Source organism: Alligator mississippiensis, chromosome 10 (assembly GCF_030867095.1).
Source record: "Alligator mississippiensis isolate rAllMis1 chromosome 10, rAllMis1, whole genome shotgun sequence".
Classification (NCBI taxonomy): Eukaryota; Metazoa; Chordata; order Crocodylia; family Alligatoridae; genus Alligator; species Alligator mississippiensis.
This window is the reverse complement of record NC_081833.1, coordinates 22849724-22869754: the sequence shown is the minus strand read 5'-3', so window position 1 is coordinate 22869754 and position 20031 is coordinate 22849724. Positions and strand designations below refer to the sequence as shown.

The 20031-nt window shown below is 46.7% G+C and overlaps 1 protein-coding gene across 3 annotated transcripts in view; it reads right to left on the bottom strand.

The window, feature by feature from the left end:
* KSR2 (kinase suppressor of ras 2) overlaps positions 1–20031 on the bottom strand; it is a 317481-nt gene that overhangs the window by 179492 nt on the left and 117958 nt on the right. For all 3 annotated transcript variants that reach the window (XM_059713555.1, XM_059713556.1, XM_059713557.1), the window contains exon 5: positions 2363–2544. In XM_059713555.1, the coding sequence (XP_059569538.1) occupies positions 2363–2544 (182 nt within the window). The remainder of the gene's footprint in view (positions 1–2362; positions 2545–20031) is intronic.

Sequence of the window (20031 nt, the reverse complement as noted above, 5' to 3'; positions counted from 1 at the left end):
GTCCCTCTGTGTGTGATCTGCCATTTGCCATCCTGAAGTTTTAAGCCCCTGCATGTTAACCTTTCTCTCTCTCTACCCCGCTATTTCCTCACACAGATGCCTCCTCTGCCAATGCATACATTGACAGCATGTGTGAAAGCTTCTTTCTCCAGAGTCAGATGCTTGCATTTCTTCCTATGAAGAGGAAGAAATGTATTTTCTTTACAAAGATGCTGGTCTAAAGCCAACTGACTGGACCAGCTTGCCTTTTAGCTGAGGGATCCTTTGCATTTAACCAATCCCCATGTCTTTATGTATATGCCCTTCCCCCCCAACAAATAGCAGAGGGGAAACCACTGTCTCTCAACCCAGCCTCAAATAAACCATGTCTAAAAACTGCCAGTTTGTTGAGCAGACCTGGCTGGCAGATGCTCCAGATGGCATTTCTTCTGGTTTAGCTATTTATAGAGCACCAAACACCAAAGTGCCATCTTCTTGGCACCTTCCTTCCCTGGCACATGTTCCCTGGTGGAAATCTTACAGGAAGATGATCCATTTCAGGGATCTCCAGGAAGATGTGCAGTGCCAGCTCTTGCTCTGAGGAGCAGAGAAAGGAGAAAAGGAACAGAGGAGAAATGATTATTCTGAGAAGCCAAATAAAGCAAGAGAGGGAATAAGAGAATAGGAGATGAAGGGGGCGGGAGGGAAATCAACAAGCAAAGGAAAGTGAAAAGAGCAGGGACATGGGCACAGGGACATGGCAGAGAGAGAAGGGAAATCGAAGGAGAGAAATGAGAAGAGCAGATGCGAATAGACAGAGCAGTGAGATGGTGGAAAGCAAGCTCAAAAGCTTAAGAAGTAGAGAAGGTATGCTAAAATGAGCATTAACCAGGAGAAAGAGGCCATATGTGTTGAGCCAAGTGCCAGCTTTATGCATCCATTTTATTTGGCCCAAGTAGGATTTCTAGTGTCCAAGGACTGCTGCGCATTTTAGAGGAGGTTTTACTTGGGCTTTTTCACAGCTGTGCTGTAAAAGCTTCATTTCCTCCCAAATTAATTTAATCAGAATGCTGACTTGGGACTTAGGAAATAAGGGTCAGAATCTAACACTGTCTCCTACCCCTCAGATACCTCATCTCATCCATCTGTCCACCTCCCCCACCCCCTCCCTTGAATACCACTGGGCCCTCTGAACACTAGCAGAAAGTACACGAGCAAGTGAGCAAGTAATCTGAGATGCAAGATATGGTATACTGATGCCACCTATTAATACGTGCTACAAAGAGTCCTCGAACAATCCACAAAATTCAATTGCAGCTTCACCATTAGCATCAATGGGGGCAAAATCATGTGCTCTACTTATTGTGCATACATTGAAACAGGTTTAAAAAATACCACACAATATATACCAAACCTTTAACATCAAGGGCCAGCTTTGCCAGAGGCTTCCCTAACAGTGCCTGAGAAGTCTGCAGGCAAAATAAGCAACAGGGACAGAGTTATGTATGTCCTGATATGTCTTGTGGTTGTGATAAAAAGACATGAAAAACTGACCTTAAATGTTCAATGTTATGTGCTTGAAATGGCAGTACTGTCAATGCTCATTTGCAGTAACACCTTGTAAGAGCAACTACCCCTTCCCAGCAACACCTCTCTTGGGAACATTTTCTATAGCAGGTATTGTGATGACACTCCCTATAACAAAAACTGCCTCTTAAGAACCACATAGCACTAAACTATCAACATGTGGCTACCAACAAGTGTCAGTGGTAATTACACAGAGACAAGGATGGTGGAAATGAAACAGATGTTATTAATTCATTCAGCATCTTAAAGTCCTTAAGTGCTTTCATGAATCAGGGCCTAAATTGGCAGCTCTCCAAAACTAAAATACTTGCATATGGCTGCGGATATGCTGAGGGTTAAATTTATGTGTGTAATTTTTGCATACTTTATATACCTACACTCATATCTAATGCCTTAATATTTACATACACAAAGAAAATCTGTACCTTCATACACACACATATACACACATGGAGGCCTTAAGAATTCATAGATTTCCCTAATATCTGTATTCAATATTTAGAGCAAGAAGTTTTGCTCTAAAAAAACAAACTAGAGAACAGCATGGGTAGGAATTTTTTTGAGATACGTGCAATATCTATCCAATATATTCCAAGCCACTCATCCATAACTGGCTGAAAAGGCTGCATCATGGAGTCTCCAGCTTCTGCCGTCATCATCCAACTCTCCTGGACCCAAGCAGATTTAAATAAAAAGAGCACATTAGATGTCTAACTCCTCAAGTTCCAAAGGAAAGAAATATGTGAAATTGAGCGGTGGTGCCACCTCCCCTCTCCCAAAGGCTGGTCTGACTTACTTGCTGAGATGGTGGCTTCCGTCTGGACAGGAGGAGTGGAAGGAAGGAAAGGTGGGTATCCCACAAAGAAGGAGCGCAGCGAGCGCTCAGACAGTAGGGGCGAGCGCTGAGCAGGGATGTTCTCACAGCTTCCCACACTGTTGTGAATCTTTAAGTTCAGAGGCTTGTTCTTTTTCTTTGCTCTGAGAGAAAGAGAAAAGAAGAGAAAAATGAAGAGGATCAGGAAAGGAAACAGGATACATTTTCTCAGGAATTAACAGACCAGCAGGGAGGAATGTTAGAGCACTTGGCATCACTCTCAGGGAAAAACTAACTGCCCACTAGAATAAAATACAAGCTTAGGAAGATTTTGCCCTTAGTCCTGCTAAGGAATGGGCCAAAACCAGCAAACACCAGACTGCACCCAAACCTCAAGAACTTCTGAAATCTAAACCCAGAGCCAGCTCCAGAGTCTGCAGTTAGCCCCTCATCTTTTAAAATGAACTGATCCAGAGCCCAGATCCAAACTAAGAAGGGATGGAAATTCAGAGGCACGTCCAAGTTCTGAGGCAAAGGACAGTAGCAGAAATGTTTCTAACATGGTTTGAGATCTTTGGGTGAAAGGTGACATGTAAGTGCAAATGAATGGGTGCCATCAGTTTGCTGCATGCTCAGTAGGAAGCTAACAAAAAGCAGAGCTCTGCCTCCTGCCCAAACCCTGTGCATTTGGTCCACAGACCCAAAATGAACTGTTACGTGTTAACACTGTATAGTAGCACAAAACTTTAGCAACCTAAAATAAAGGATGCCACCAACCTCCTGCAGGAGTTACACCAAACACCACCCTGAACAGTCTCTACTCAGGATGATAAATAATTAGCATGTCACAGCTACACTGAAGCCTTACCAGCAGTCATATTCATTAAATCAATTGATCCCTTGAGATTTGGAAGCAAACAAATTAGTTAGGTACCTACAGTGACCTGTCAGAAGTGTGGAAATATTTAAATCTCACAAGTTTGTTCCTCCTAGGCTAGGGCAATGTCTCCACCTGGCTGCCTCTTTTGTTGCTAGAGCTTTGGCGGGCACAGACTAGCCACCATTACCCAGCCTCCACAATGTGTGCACACCCACATTTCTGGAAGCTTCACATAGCTCCGTTCAGCTGATATGCTGTCGCAACATTAAGTGCACTCTGTGAAGGCACCAGCTACTGAATGCATTACAGGGTGAAGCAACCAAATACCATAGTAAGCACCTAAAATAGATAACATCTGTTATGACACAAGGCCAGATTCTGACCTGAAATAAGTTGGTATAGCTCTATGGAAGACACTGAAATTATAAACAGACATTTTGGCTAGGGACAGAAGTTGACACATAAACCAGATAAGTGATCAGAAACTGGCTTAAATCCGTAAAAGAACATAAGTTCAGTGCACATAAACCAGTTTCAAAATGGCTGAAACTAGTTTAAGATAAACTTGGTTGAATATAGCATCAGACTTAACTGATTTAGGTCAAACTGGTTTATGAAACTTCTGTCCCAGACCCCTTCCTGGTTCAAGTTAAAACAGAGTCCCCCAGCATCCCAGCATGCTTTTCAGCCCTGGGCTGGGCTGGGCTGTATGCTCACCCTCCACCAAGTACTGAGCTGCCCTGCCCCTACCCTGCTAAACTTAGTGCTGGCTGTAACTCTGGATTACAAATCCCAGAGACACCTGGAAGTACGAAGAAAAAGTGATGAGAAACCTTGTGGAGTCCTGCTGCTCTGATGCTGGACTGCAAATCCCAGAGGCCTCGGGGACAGCAGGAAAAGTAAGTGAATATACCTCCCAGGCTATGTTTATAGTTTTTAGTTTTTCAGACAGAACTATTCTTGTGCAAACTTTTTTAAATTCAGTGCTGCTACTCCTCCCCTCCCCCTGCCCAGGCAGAGCAGGACTGGGGCCTGGCCAGGGCCCCTCTGCTTCAGCAGGGAGTGGAGGAAGCCTTGGAAGGCATCTCTCTTCCTTCCCCTTTGGCAGTGGCTGGCAGCCATGCTCTAGCACTCCCCAGCTTCTGGCTTGAGTCACTGTAGGCATGTGGCTTCATTTCCTGAATCAAAAGCAAGTGTCTGTTCATTTGCTAATCAGTTCAATCTGCACAGTTTAAACTAACCTGCAAAGACTGAATCAATTCAGCCTTGGGCTTTTTGACTGTCTGTATTTAGCCCCTGGCTGAAATTCATCTCTGTGCAGAGAAGGCAGGAAAAGGACTGGGCATCATTTTAGAACTAATTTGAGAGCTCAGGTGGGACTTATGCAGAGCTAGATATCTGCAAAAAAAATTATTTATTTGCAAGCTTTTGAGCACACTTACCCTTCCTCAGGCATAGACTGTTCTAACTTTTATCTGAGCCTAATTTGCACAAAATGAACTTTTCCAGCCAGGAGAACATACAACACCTTCAGCTCTCCTGTGCAGTATAAACTTTCATTTCTAAGTAGGAGAACTTCCATTTCTACCTAGTTGAAATTTTACAATCCTTGCATTCTCCTGTGCCTGAGGAAGGGTGAGTGTGCCTGAAAGCTTGCAAATAAATATTTTTTTTGCAGATATCTAGATGGTCTAATAACAGATATCACCTCTGCCATGAGTTCTGACTCCCCCCCCCCCCCCCCAAGGTAAATGTAAGGTAGCATACCCCACTTTCACTGATTAGCAAACTACCTCACCCTTACCACAGCACACAGGCAGTTATCACTGAGTACCTGCCATATTGTAAATTCACACCCTTGCAGTAACGTGCTCACACAGCCATGCCATACAAGAGGTAGGGAGAAGGTGCATCACTGCCTACTGTTGCAGGCCAGGTGCCATAGCTGGCAGAGTCAACACAGGGCACTGCAGCGTGTTCCTCCCCCTCACCCCACTCCTCTGAGATCCCTGATTACAACCCTTTCTTTTCTTATCATGAACACAATGTTCCCACTGAGGCAACTCCCATTAATGCAGCCCAGGTCCCTTTCATTAATACCAGAGATTTGGAATGGGAGGTTTCTTGGTGTTTTTCCTTTCCTTTCTGGCAGAGAGCAGGTGGTAAAATAGCCCTTGATCTTATCAATAAACATTCCCAGAGCCTGGAGGGCCTCCCAGGGCTATCACTCAGCTTCCCGGCACTGATACTCACAAACCGCTGGAGATATTTTTCTCACGATTTATGAGGTTAGCATCGACTCTTGGTTGAATTACAGCCTTTTATTCAATCAGGTGCATTTGATTTCTGGTTATATTGTTATAACTCTAATTAGTTCAAAACAATGCGGGAATGGAGAGGGAATGAAATGAATCACATTAACTCTATGATGGCTGACACTAGAGCCAGACCTACCGGCCCTTGGAGCCCTGGCACAAAGTAAAGCCCCAGTTCCTGCACTGTGCTCCTGCCCATCAGACTCATCATGAGACTGGCCAGAGCCTCACTGTGTTTGCTCAGTGAAGGTAAGAGAGGCCATGATCCTGGCCACTACCCACCCTGTCTCCAGACTGACCCTAGTATCAAGGCTGAATGCTTGAGGGATTTTGGATTTCTGTCCTTAACTGCATCATCCAGACATAATTTGCACCAGGCCAGCTGCCACTGAACCACTGACCAAGAGGTGCCGTGTCTAACTTGGGTCAGGCAGATGCCACTTCGGCTGTGCATATTTGCATTGCAGGCAGGAAGCTTTGTGACAGTTCTTCTGTGCTTCAGCAGTTCCCCCCTCCCCACCCCTCTCTAAAGCTGTTAAATTCCCTACCTAGTTCAATGCCATAGAAAAAGAGTCCATCCAACCCCCACCCCAGGCCAGGCACCAATGCCACAGGTTCTCCTTCTGCACTTTGGCAGACTCCTAAATGTGCCCTTAAATGTGGCTCAAGGACAGACAGATTTCCTATACTCCCCCCAAACTGAACTATACAACACAAGTGCACCCTTTGGGGTCTAGTGTGGGAGAAGCTTCAGCCTTCCTGTTCTTCCCAAACCTGTCAGCTCTCTGGAGAAGTTAAGCAAGAAATGATATACAAGTTACTTTTGTTATTTGACACACTGTCCTCTCACAGCACCTGAAGTCAGCTTGGGCTCACAAAAGCTTAAGCTACATGTCTCTGATTTAGTCTGTAAATTCAAATTAGCTCTGCCTTCTGCCTAACTCTAGACTAACACAATCAACTACCTCTCTCTACCTTCTCACAGATGGCATGAAAACCTAATCCAAGAAACTCTCCCTTGAAAACCAAATGCAGAAGTAGCCTCTTCAGAGAAACCTCAGAGAGACTCAGTCTTGCCCTCCAGAGATGTGCACACCTCCACAACTCACCATTTCGCATAGATGACATTGCCCGCACTACAGAAGCCTCGCTAGGGGAATGCAAAAGGAACCACCTGCCTCCCCCAGGTGAGGGCTACCATGGGAAATACACTCATCTCATGGAAACTATTTCAGGGGGAGTTCCCTACCCCTGCCCCCTGGGAGCAGAATGAAGAGTGTAATTCAAAGGGAAGATTCTTGCGGGCGCTAACACAACAGCTGGAGACTAAGGAGCCTGGGGAGGAAGGTCATGAGCTCAGATCTGATCTGTAGCATCATCAGCTTAGTCTTCCCCAGGACAGAAGAGAGGGATTTCCTTAAACAGAAAAAGAGGATGGAGCATAAGCTAAAGGAAAGTCCTCAGTAATCTCTGCAAAGGCCACAGGCCAGGAAATTCAAAAAGGCTCTAGGAGTTTGCTACCTAGATCCCACTGAATTTCAATGAGATTTGGATGTTTAATTCCCTTTGGCCTCTCTGCAAACCCTGGCCACCGAGAATCCCCTGGCTCACCCCATAGCCCAGCCAAACCAGACAGCTTTATAGGCGCTCCTATTCAGTGCCCTCCTTTCCCAATGTGCCGTGGTTTCACAACATGAGGAAGGTGGTTGTCCATGTTTTCTGGATCTTCGTCAGCTACCCTGCCCACCGCAGACACTCTCGCTGGCTCCCTCAGCCACACTGCGAGCAGCCGTCACCAGCCTTAAGCGGCATCAAAACAGAGGCTTGCCTTCCTCAGCCGCTCTGTCCTCAATGGGACAGCAGCTGCACAGGACTGTCCTGGGAACGCAAAGCTCTCGCTGCACTTCAGTACATGCAGCTCTTACTGTAGCACAGTGCCCCCCTCTTGTGGTGAAAGACAGACCAGAGGGAGCCCAGGCACTGAATTCACTTGGGAACCATCTTCCCTACACTCAGCAGCTATTTCCCCACAGAGCCCTAAACATTTGACCTGGGCAACAATTTGGCATGATGCAGGCTCTGGAATAATGAGAGCCAGCTCCCTGGGGAGGTACATGAGGCATGATGCCCAAGGACTAGCACATGGGTGCACAAGAAATAGATTAGAGAAAGCGCTCCACCTCTGTCCCCACGAGTCGGTTCCTTACGCAGGGCCCCTATCTTATCCTGTGCCTTTAGTGCTTTGCTGCATAGGTCCATGCCTATGCAGAAAATCACTAAAGAAAGGGCTGAACTTTAAGCACACGCAGTCCTCATGTCCTGTTCAGAGTATTCACTTAGTTGAACACAAAGATGTTTTGAAACACATTCTTGGATTCCTTACCAAACTGGGGCTGGAGTGAGAGGAGACCACAATGGAGAAGGCAGACGCAGCACTGCCCTTCAGAGGGATGTGAGCATCTCTCTAGTGTTGTGATGAAACAGCTTTTCTGGGAAAGTGCAGCAGTAAATGTCTTATAAAGGCTTGCCCTGTCTCATTCCTCATCATGAGGCACTCCCTCCCACCCTCTGTGTTGGACCACTAGGAGGAACTTGCCAAGACAGCCTTGAAGACGGCATGCTGTATTTAGCCAAGTAACTAACAACTAGTGCTAATAAAGTAATAAGGATGCAGCATATTCTTTAGCTCACAGATAGTAAGCATTGTCTTTGTATTCCTCCCTGGTGGCTGATCACCTGAAGCAGGGCTTGACAAGAATCCGGCCTGTTGGTAGGTGGAAGGTAGGTGCATCCTGGTCTGCTTGCACACAGGACTCCCTATGACAGCCTCATACTTAGTTTCCCACTGGCCAGCTTCTAGTGGGAGGATCTTGGCTACACACTGACTTTATGGAAATGGGAGACTCCTTCCTAGCTTGCTCCTGTGGCCATATGGCTGAGGGCAAGTGAAACTCAGGGGCATCCAAACCCCAAGCCTCTGGGCTTGGGCCTGCATGTCGGATGCCTGCCAAAAGATTTGGATGCATCTGAAGCCCCAGGCTGAATAGTTTGGGGTAGAGGATACTTGCCGATAGTACGGCCACATATGGTTCTGGAATAAGTCACAGGGTTCGGGACTGATTTGGCTAATTTGACCTGGAGCATGACAAATTTTCCTTAGAAATAAAAGGAAGAAAAAAAAAAGGTGTTTGGAGGTGAGGTGGTTAATCTTATTCAGAATGCTGGACTCTTTCTGCTGCTTGTTGTAATTACAACAGCATGAGTGCAATGTGCTAATCCAATGGTCTGGCAAGTGGTGGGGCTGAGTCCTTCCAGGCTTTGCTGCAGGGAGGCTGAAGCCACAAGACAATTTGTACCTGTCACTAGGAAACTAGCTGGATTTTCAAGAGTAACAGGAGGCAAGCCAATAACCTTGAAAAGTCTGGTGCCCTGCCCTTGAGCTTCACTCTAGGCACTGTCATCTCTAGAGCATCTCCTGAGCTGAGACCTGGTGAGGCCTCAAGGAAAAGGACAAGGGAAGTCTATGGGACACACAGGTCACGTGTTGTAAAGCCAAGCGTTTGCACAGGCTGGTAGACGGCACTGAGCAGCTGTGGAGGGGGCAGTATGCTACCACAGACCCTGCTTCCAACCTGGGTGTGAAAAACAGTGCTATGCTAAGCTCTGGACAAACGCAACAATCAGAGAAAACCAGCAGGCAAAACTTCAAAGGGCAAAGGATAGTCCTTGCTTCTCAAGTGCCACTGCAGATTGCACGAACACAGTTGGAGAGTCTCAACACATTCCAGCTCTGGGAGACCTTTCTGCTATATCTTAAACTATCCTAATAGGTTTCTCCTCCCTCACCATCCCCTTGTTTCACAGAAACAAATCAAAGTCCTTGAGCTCAGTCTCACACTGCATCACCTTTCCCAGGTAGCTAACCCTATATTTTGCATTGGTGGAGAACAGTTCCATCAAAGTTCCTGTTTGCTCGAAGTGCCCTAACTTGCTGGTTAAAGGCCCTCCTGTTCCAACCGCGTCTTCATCAAGATTCTCTGCCGATGTGACTGAACCGTTAGACTGAACCAAAGTATCTTTAACAAGAGAGGAGCTAAGCCCCAGATCCAAATTCAAGAAGCTGGACCAGACTGAAATCCAAATGTTAATCTCCCTCCCCCAAATGATCCAAGGCAAAAATCTCAGTCTCGGCATCACTGGGATTTGCATCACATGTCCAGCTTTATGAGTCAGTTCCATCACTAATAACAACCAAGCACCTTCCATTGGCAACTGCCCAAGAGCTTTCCAAAGCTGTTACCTCCCAGCCCACTAAGTGGATACCTAGTCTTATCACTCTTCTTGTACAGAGATACAGGCCGAGGTACAAGCAGGAAAAGTCTTCCCAAGATCACACCCGTGGTCAGTGGAAAAGCCAAGAACAGAAACGCTCTGACTCACAGCCCTGTGCTGCACTCACAACTGCATCCTTCCGCCCAACCACAGCACATCTCCGATAACCCGAAGTTCACAGACGTGATGTGGGCATCTGGACATGCCGACTGATGGGAAATGACTGTGCTGCAGCCCCACTAGCATTCTGTAGCCGTCTTTAGCATATGAAAATTTAAACCAACGTCTCATGCGCTAATTGCTTCCTAGCACAGGAAAAGCTGCTGTTCGTTCCAGCATCTCTGTGAAAACAACTTGCTACTAAGGGGGTCATTTTATTGGTTTGCACTGTGCTTGGACTCATTAGCTGAAAGGACAATTGAATCAAACCAGGTCCTGCAGCATAACCTCATGTCTTGGGAGCAAGCAGGAGCAAAGAGCTGTGGCACTTAAGCTGTCCCTCAGTATGAACTGAGTCAGAGACACCAGTGTGCTGGTCATCTTCTCATGCCAAAAGTCAATCTATCTTTAGATAGCAGTCATGACCTTTCCAAGCTTATCTTGATCACAGGATGCTTCCCTTTTTTAACCATCTCCTTGGCCACACAGGTCAAGATGCATGAGACTCCCAACAATTCTGTCTTCTATACAGACAAGCAGAAAACTGTGAGAGAAGAAAACAGCATTAGGAACTTAAAAACCTGACCCCATTATTGATATAGTTGTCTGTGAAACCAGGTGTAATTTCAAGGCAAGGCTAGAGATGAGAAGGCAGTTGGAATGCCAGAAACAGCAGGAAGTCTGAGGCTCTCTGAAGTGGTCAGATTGCATTTCCAATGGCAGGACCAAACCTCTTTACAAGAGGACAGTCCTTGGGGTGATTTTATTACAAGAGGTTAGAGCAGGGGTAGGCAAAATGTGGCCCGCCAGGCCATTCTATCCAGCCCACAGGGCCCCTAAAAAATTTAGAAAATTAATATTGATCTGCCCCGGCTGCCTGTCATGCGGCCCTTGATGACTTGCCAAAACTCAGTAAGTGGCCTTCTGCCCAAAATAATTGCCCACCCCTGGGTTAGAGAAAGAAAACTATAGAAGAAGACTTCTCAGTTTCTTAAAGAAGACAAAGAAGTGATTATTGTAACAGAGTTCGCTGTCAAGCATAGCATGAACGGTAGCTTTTAAGTCAGATGCTACCAGGTGGAGTTGACATGATCAGAAGCTGCAGACTGGCAGCAAGGCCTGTACCTAACTTGCACCTTCTACAGCTCTATGACAGGGCCCCTTGTTTCTACTCCTTCCCACTATTTTCCCTACCTGATGGACACACCAGTATCTGGCCCATCACAGCACCACTCAGTAGATATACTAAAGAGAGGGTTTGTCTATATTACGGTCTGTTGTCTACAATAACCGGGGTAGCGAGGGCCTCTAGTACTGATGCAGAGTACATTGGCAGAAAGACTTTTTCTGCTACCAGCATTACACTATCTCCCTGCGGTAGCAGAAGCCACCTACTACTGGCAGAGCCATGCTCTCACCAGGGGTTTTGCCAGCCAAGCTCTGTTGGCTGGCGGGTACAATTTTTTCATAGCTCTAACCAACATCGCTCTGCCAGCAAAGCTTTGTAAGTATAGGCTAAACCAGTGGTATCCCCATACAGGTTGCTTCTGTGGCACAGTCTGAATATCACCCACATTTCAATATCACATTCCCTCACTGACTGGCTGGTTTACGTGGAAGAAATCAGGTTATTACAGCTCCCAGATAATGGAGTTACTCTCTTGACTCAGGTAGTAGAGATCTTTACCATGGACCTGATGGCCCTGAATTCAAACTCTTCTGATGCCCTATGCCTAAGGTCACTGCAAGAAACAGTCAAGTATGAACCGTGTCTCTGGAACCACATGAGCCTAGAGGCACAGCTGAGTGCACTCTACTTGCAACCAACTTCCTGCCCCACCTCTAAGGTCATCCCAGACACAGCACCCAGCATCATCTCCTCAACATGCTCGTTGCAGGCTTCCAGCCTGATCGAGCTTCCTGCAGCACAGTGATTAGCCACTAATCTTATTTTTTTTCACCCATAAATCAGTTACAGACCAAATATTTACTGAGAGGATCATTTCCTAACCAAGCATGGCTGGTGACAGCTCTCATTATTAGGAAGGATGAGTGATTTTGGACAGAGGTTTGTTCCCTCCCTCCACTTGGGCTGGAAAAAAAAAATTGAAATTTAAAAGGATGACTGATGAGCACCGACTGACATCACCCATCCGTCTTGTACCAAACAGATCCACGGCAGGGTGGCTGCAACTCGCCTGAGAAATGGGAATGCAGACAGAAAGTTGAGGAATGCTCCTCCCAAATTATCTCTCTTTCCCTCTTCCCCCCTTCATAAAGCAAATAGACTGAGAGGGGGGAAGTTGATGTCCTCAGCCTGCAAAGAGAAACTTTGAACAAAAGAGAGAAACCAGGAAAGACTCAGGTGCAGGGTGAGACAGCAGGCAAAGCACATGCTGCGTTTCCAACTCTACCAAGGTAGTTAGTGTAACCCTCCTGGCTCCTTGTGCCCCCCTTCAGCCCAGACTGACCCACCAGGTATGGGACTCAGCCAAGCCTGCAGGTCATCAGCTGTGATTTATGCTAGCTGAGAATCTATCCCTGGACATTTGGTGCTGGGCACTATTTCTAGAGGCACCAAAGTGACTAGAGAGCCCAAGTCCCTTGGCTTTCACTGGGCCTCTGCCACTTCTGAGACTCTCAACCCTAATGGACTGGGCACTGGAGTAAGACTCAGGCAATCTGGGCTCCATTCCCAGCTCCACAGCCGATGTTTGAGAGTCACTTCTGCTCTGTGCCCTCATGCCCCTGCCCCACCCTGTAACTCCTGGCTTGTCTCTTTAGACTCCAAGTTCCCTGAGGCAGAAATAATTTCTCATGTCTTTCCCTAGGCTGAGTTAGGTCCTTCTATGTGCTGCAATAATCCAACAAAAGGACAAGTCAGACACCATGGTGATGAGCAGAGTATGACTCGGGCTGATCAGAGAACAAACTCTTTGATTCCGCTAAGACATAACACTGAGTTCAACAGATACTCCATAGCAAATAAAGAGAGCACTCAGTTGGCCATCAATAATAATTTGCTAACTGCCTTCCTTGTTCTTCACTGCCTTTTATTTTTGTCATTGATTTCAGTGGGACATAAGGACCGCAAGACCTTGTCTTAAACCTGTTAGGGCAATGAAGGACCGTCCACTTAAGGCAAAGGAAGGAACAAGAAGGGTTTGGAGATGTGAAAGGTAGAATATGCAGATGTGATGGTCCCACAGCAGTTCCTCTGTTCTGGGAAAGGGGCTACAGAATAGCCATCCTTCAGAGCACATTGCTCCCCCTCAGTCAGGGATGCAGGAACTAAAACTACCCTTGTTTTTACTGATGCTGCAAAACTCACAAAATAGCCCACAGCCACAGCAAAACAGCCAGCCATACTACTTGCAGGAGATAAGGGGACCACCTACAGGTACTGGCTATTCTTGTCTACACACCCTTGTGCCACATATGACCATGGTTTGTGTCCCTCACTCCCTCCCCTTTTCTCCTTTTTGCCCATTTGTCCATGGAAGGGGAGCACAGGGGCTAGGGTCCACAATATACCTTAGAGCAATTCAAGAACCCAGCCTCTCAGCTCACATGCAGACACATGTATTGCAGCCCAAATTCCCAGACAGCCCCTTAGCGGACAAAGTTCTTTGGGTAAATCTGCTATCTTTTATTAGTCCAACTCAAATAGTTGGAAAAATTCTTCTTTGCAAGCTTTCAGGCGCAAACACCCTTTGCCAGGCTGAGGAAGCATCTGACGTTCCTCAGACACTTCCTCATCCTGATGAAGGGTGATTGTGCCCAAAAGCTTGCTAAGAAGAGTTTTTCCAACTCTTTGAGTTGGTCTAATAAAAGATAACGGATTTACCCAAAGAACCTTGTCTGCCTATGTCCTTGGACCAACACAGCTACAACCTATATCCCTCAGACAGCCCTTCTACTTTCCTACTAGTGATGCTCGCAGCCACCTGGATGTAGTAAAACCTGGATTATTCTGCTTAAGGCAGACAGCATGTGCAGCCAGAAGCCAATCTGTAGGTGCAAATGGATCTCTGGGTAGGCTTGCTATGTGTGATCACAGAGGCCGTGGTGACTTGCTGTTACAAGTGAGAACAGCATGGAAAACAGGCCACATTGTGTTTGGCCTTCCCACAGCCAGAGGAAGAGCCTACTTGCCGTCTCCCCGTTCTCTTTTAAAACTCTCAAGTTCAACTTCTGTATCCTGACTCTGACCATGTTGCCAATGATGGGGGAGGGGAGGGGAGGAAAATCTGTCTGAGCAAGGACTTCAGGCCAAAACCCTTAATATGCATACCCTGGACCTTTGATGCCTGGTTCTCACAAAGCAGTGAGGCTCATTAGAGGGCTTGGCGATTGGTTTGAGGGATGTAACACTTGTTCCCTGCTGAGCACCCACCCGCATGCACAAACTTTGAACTTTTGTCTCCATGCTTATGCACAAGCAGTCGTGCTAAGCCAGTCTCTTAATTTCTTCCTTATTCAACCAGGAGATCAAATGAGTGAGGAAATGCTCCCCCAGCAGGGCTCACTCCTTGCTTCTTGCAACAGAGCCACAGTGCAGCCATCTAGCCTGGGATGGGATGGAAGAGTCATTTCATGCACCCGGTGTGTTTTTTAGCCATAACAATCACAGTCACACCCCTGTGCAAGTGCATGGGGCCTCTACCTGCACCCCACATATCACTGACCCCCAAATATCAAACCACTGCATACAGTGATGAAGAGGAGGAATTGTTATCACTTATTTTAGAGGGCACTGAAAGAACAAAGGTGAAGTAATTTGACCTGGCTCATGCAACAAGTTGGAGAAGAAGATTATTAGGAACAGTCAGCATGGATTCACCGAGGGCAGGTCATGCCTGACCAACCTGATTGTCTTTTATGATGAAATGACTGGCTGTGTGGATGTGGGGAAACTAGTGGATGTTGTGTACCTTGATTTTAGCAAGGCTTTTGATATGGTCTTCCACAATATGCTCACAGGCAAACTGGCTGGATCATCAGGCTCAGGTCCAATAAGGACAAGTGCAAAGTCCTGCACTTAGGATGGAACAATCTCATGCACCAGTACAGGCTGGGGGCTGACTGGTTGGGCAGCAGCTCTGCAGAAAAGGACCTGGGGGTTACAGTGGACAATAAGATGAATATGAGCCAGCAGTGTGCCCTTGTTGCCAAGAAGGTTAACACCATACTGGGCTGCACTGGTAGAAAGTGTTGCCAGCAGGTCAAGGGAAGTGATTATCCCTGTCTATTCAGCACTGGTGAGGCCACACCTGGAGTACTGTGTTCAGTTTTGGGCCCCCCACTATAGAAAGGGTGTGGACAAATTAGAAAGAGTCTAGCAGACAGTGACAAAAATTGTGAGGGAGCTGGGGGGACATGACTTCTGAGAGGCTGAGGGAACTGGGCTTCTTTAGTCTAAAGAAGAGAAGACCGAGGGGGGATTTAATAGCAGCCTTCGACTACCTGAAAGAGGGGTTCGGAAGAGGATGGATCTAGACTGTTCTCAGTGGTGGTAGATGACAGAACAAGGAGTGATGGTCTCAAGGTGCAGCAAGGGAAGTTTAGGTTAGATATTAGGAAGACTTTTCTCACTAGGAGGGTAGTAAAACACTGGAACAGGTTATCCAGAGAGGCTGTGGACTCTCCATTCTTGGAGGTTTCTAAGACCCAGCTAGACAAAGCCTTGGCTGCGGTGATCTAGTTGGGGATGGTCCTGCTTTGAGCAGGGGATTGGACTAGATGACCTCCTGAGGTCCCTTCCAACCCTCATTTTCTATGATTCTAAGTTATGTCAGGGCACAAGTGTCTCGGCACAAAAGACCTCAAAGCTGGCAACTAGTGGCTGGAGGATGTCTTCAAAAGCTAGAGGCTACATCGCATGTGAGCTGCACCACCCCAGGATCTATGGTGCCTCATGCTTCAAGACCCAGCTCTTTTTGTCCCTTTGTTCTCTTGAGTTGGGGAGGGAGTGGTCTACTTCAGCCCTCTGCAAAGTAAAGCATATTCACTCCCCTCCAAGTCAGCCCCACCAGCTGCATCATAGGAAGGTGCTGCCATGACTCTGCCCCTGGGATTGTGGTAGGCAGCACTGAATGTGTACCCACCTAGACAAAAGATAAGATACGAGCAGATCCAACACAGCCGTGACAGTTGGTGATAGAAATGGGGCCCTCCCTCTCCCCACCTTGCCTGCATAGACACTTTCACAGGTACAATCATGCTCCCCATTGTTTAGAGTCTAAGCAATGTCCCTCTGCCCTAAGGTCAGCGTTGGGGAGCACAGAAAGCAACTATAGGCATTCATACTTCGTTATGCAATCTGTAAAGTCAAACAGTGACCAAATATAACACAAGTCAGATCACTTCCTTGTGGACCATTTGCTACAGAAACTGGAGTGCTGGTGGGCTGCCAGGCTCAGTGTGCCTTTGATCTTTCTTCCCAGGTCAAGATAAAATTAACAGTTCAAAGAGACCACAGATGGTTTAAACACTGAAACATTTTCAAAATAGTTTGCTTTTTTTTAAAACCTTTATAGGTGGGGAGGGGATGGTTCCCTTCATTTTGATCAGTTTGCACAGAGAAACTAGACTGATAAGTTTTATTTTGGTGGAGATTCAGTGTTACATGCCATTTCTCTGGCACTGGTGGACAAACTATGGGTGTGATTCACAGGCCTGCCAGGGAGGGTCAGCATTCAAATACCAGTAAAATGTATGGCCAAGATTTCAAAAGTTGAAAAATTATTTCAGGTGCCTGGCAGATTCTCAGACATTTGCCCTTGCCCAGGGATGGGACCAGTAGCTGAACAAGGCATCATCCTTAGGGGGAACCTGGAGGGGAACCAGAGGATTTCATGGGTTCCACTATACCAGGGGCCAGCAACACCTGGCATGTGTGTCGAGCATGGCACGCAAGGCCATTTTGTTCGGTACACCACTGCCAACCCGGGCTCTAAGCAGCTGCTGCCAGCCACAGAGCCCAGGCTGCTCCCAGCAGGCAGCTGGGAGGCTGCAAGCCCTGCTGCAAGCAGACCAGGCTCCTTGGGCCAGCTGCAACCAGGAGGCTGCAAACATCTGCTCCGGGCTCTGGCATGTCAGCACTCCGGCACCTTCCAAGGTAGACATTGTGGGTTTTTTGGCACTCTGGCCAAAAAATGTTGCCCACCCCTGCACTACATGCTTGGGAATGGGGGCATTGTGCCAGCCAGAGAGGCAACAGGATGGCTTCTGAAGGAGTCACTCTGTGAAAAGGATCCCTGTGAAGCAGGGTGGAACAGCTGGACTCCTGTACCACAGTCTTCTGTGGTTGGTCCAAGTATTCAAATAAGCCTTACAAAGCAGTCAGAAAAATGGTAGAAGAAGGTGAGTTTTCCACTGAGGCTGGTACCAAGAGCAATGGAAGTCTGCATGCCAAGTTTCTTTATCCCCCCCAAAATGAGCTACAGTTCCATGTCAAGAAGCAACAGGACTTCTTCCATCCCTCCCATGCAAATGCCTTTGCCCTTCTGAACTTGCTCTCATCAGGCTGACATGCAAGCTTGGGTGAGTATCGTTAGAATGAATTATGTACTGTAGGTAGGTGACAGATTGATAGAGGCAGACAGCTCTTACCAAAGGACACAGCAGGTGCAAATAAGAGTCATCACACCAAGGAAAGAGAATCACCCCTTTCCAGAGGCTACTTGTTTTCCATAAATACAAAATCTCTGTGAGATGTACTGATGTCCCTTCCCCACCCCACAATGCCATCATTCTCCTCTCCTGTTGACACTAATCTCTGCTGTGCGCAGTGCAGCATAGCACAAGGATAGTTAACTAGGAGACAGAAAGCAAACAGACAAGGCAAAGGCCAAATGGAGTTTCCTCATTAATTTTAGAAAATGAACAAAAGTTACTAGCAAGTCAGGAAGTGAAAGCAGTCTGAAAAGCTGGGGTCTATCCAATCTAATCCTGTAGCTGGTTCTGAAAATAGAAAGCCTGGGTGATTTTCTAGCCATCAGCTGTATATAGGATCCAATAACGACATATGCAAACTGATCATTTGCATGTAGTTGCAAGCACAGATTGGGGTCAAGTGCTACCACAATTTTCTTAGCAAGTAGCCCAATTCATCTGGATAAGTTTGTGTGCAGACTAACATACCACTCAACATCAGAGAACAAGGATGTGGCCCAAAATGAACAAATATGTCTGCTGAGAGTTAGCAAGGTCTTATGACTGTTGAGGAAAATCAGATGCCACTTTATTTTAATGAACACAGGGCTCTGAAGAATCTGCACACAACGTGGAAAAGCAGAAAGTGAGAAACAAAATGAGGTATAAAGCACAAACACTTCAATTGCATTTTTTCCACAGTACAAGCCAAATGAGATTCAAAAAGGAAACTTTGTATAGTTTGCAAGGAATTACCTTGCAAACCATACAAAATACATAGTTTTTAAGTCCATTGTTCTGGCAGGGGTGGCATTGGCAACTAAGACAAAACCATTCATTTCTTTAAGATAGGATTTTTGACTTTTTGGCATCCCAGAAATAAATTAAAAGACTGGGCTGCACTGGGAGAGATGGATATAAACAGGGTGTTGAATGACCCTATGACTGACAGGCCAACTAACAATATTTTGAAAGTTATTTCCTTTCCCCATTACTTACTCGTTATTTCAGACAGCCATTAGAAAACTCCTGGGCCTGCTTGACTCAGCCAACTGCTCAGTAAAGGTCCATTAGTTGTTTAAGGTCCCTAAGGCACTGAATCAAACAGTCTAACTAACTAGCAGCTAAGCAACAGTAAAATTCAGCTACAGAACAAGCTGTGGCTGCCTGTCGCCCATGGACGGCCACGTAAGGGCAGCTGCTCTTCCTTGAGCAGTTAACGTAATCTTGGTTTGTTCTTAAGAAAAACGGGGGCAATACATCCAAGAAGGATTTGCTCATTGCTAACACTGATCTTATGAAGCTGGGCCGGTTGTGTTTATGATAACAATGCAGGGCAATTTACTGGCCTTGAGGCAGGAATGAATGGGTGACATTCACTGGTTTCTGCTACCAGAGCCTTTCTGCCCCACATCTATGACATTTATAAGGCTGAGAAATCCGTTTCTCTCGAGTTTTCAGGCTAATGTCTCAAAAATAACTGTGCTCCTGCACAAGGGACTAAGGGTCTCCTTACTCCCTACACCTACCCCAACCATGTGAATCTGTGAATGGCGTGAAGACAGGGAAGAGGGCAAGGGATGAAAACATGTCACTCATGCAGCTCTGTGGAAGTCCCTTCCAGTGCAATGTGTGCAGGCCATGGATCTGGGAATGAAAGGGGTTGGGCACATCTCCAGAACAGGGGACTTGATCCTGGGAAGTCATGGATCTGAGAAGGAGGGTTGTAACAGACCTGTGTGACACCTTGGCCAAAAAGGCAAATGTTGGCTTTGCTTGTATGGATGGCCAAGGAACAGGGAGACAGTTTTCCCTCAACACAGCCCTGGTGAGATCGGTGCCAGGGCTGCACTGTCTGCACCATGAAGGGATGTTGAAAAATGGCATCTCAGAAGAAAGCAGGGGGCTGGATCCAATGATCTTCTGAGGTCCCTTCCAGCCTTGCAATCTATGAACATCAGGTATAGCCAGAGCCTAAGCATGGGAAGACCAGCAAAGAACAGTTGCCCCTAGGCTGCTATGCCCCATCTGACACAGAGGAGCAGGCACAGGCAAGGAGCTCACAAAGCATGGTGTACTCTAACCACACTGGTGCTAGCTCAGAGCTGGGAGCCTTGTACAAAAATACCACATCAGAGTGATTCACGCCTCCCTCCTGTGACCACTACAACTATGAATTGCCCCTTGTACAGTTGGATTATAGTGTTACAATTCTGCACTTGGGGCTTGTTTCTGCTCCCTACACAGTGTAGCCAGCACTGGAGCTACAAAGTAGGTATCGCCTCCTCCTTCCCTCTCTGTACACGTCA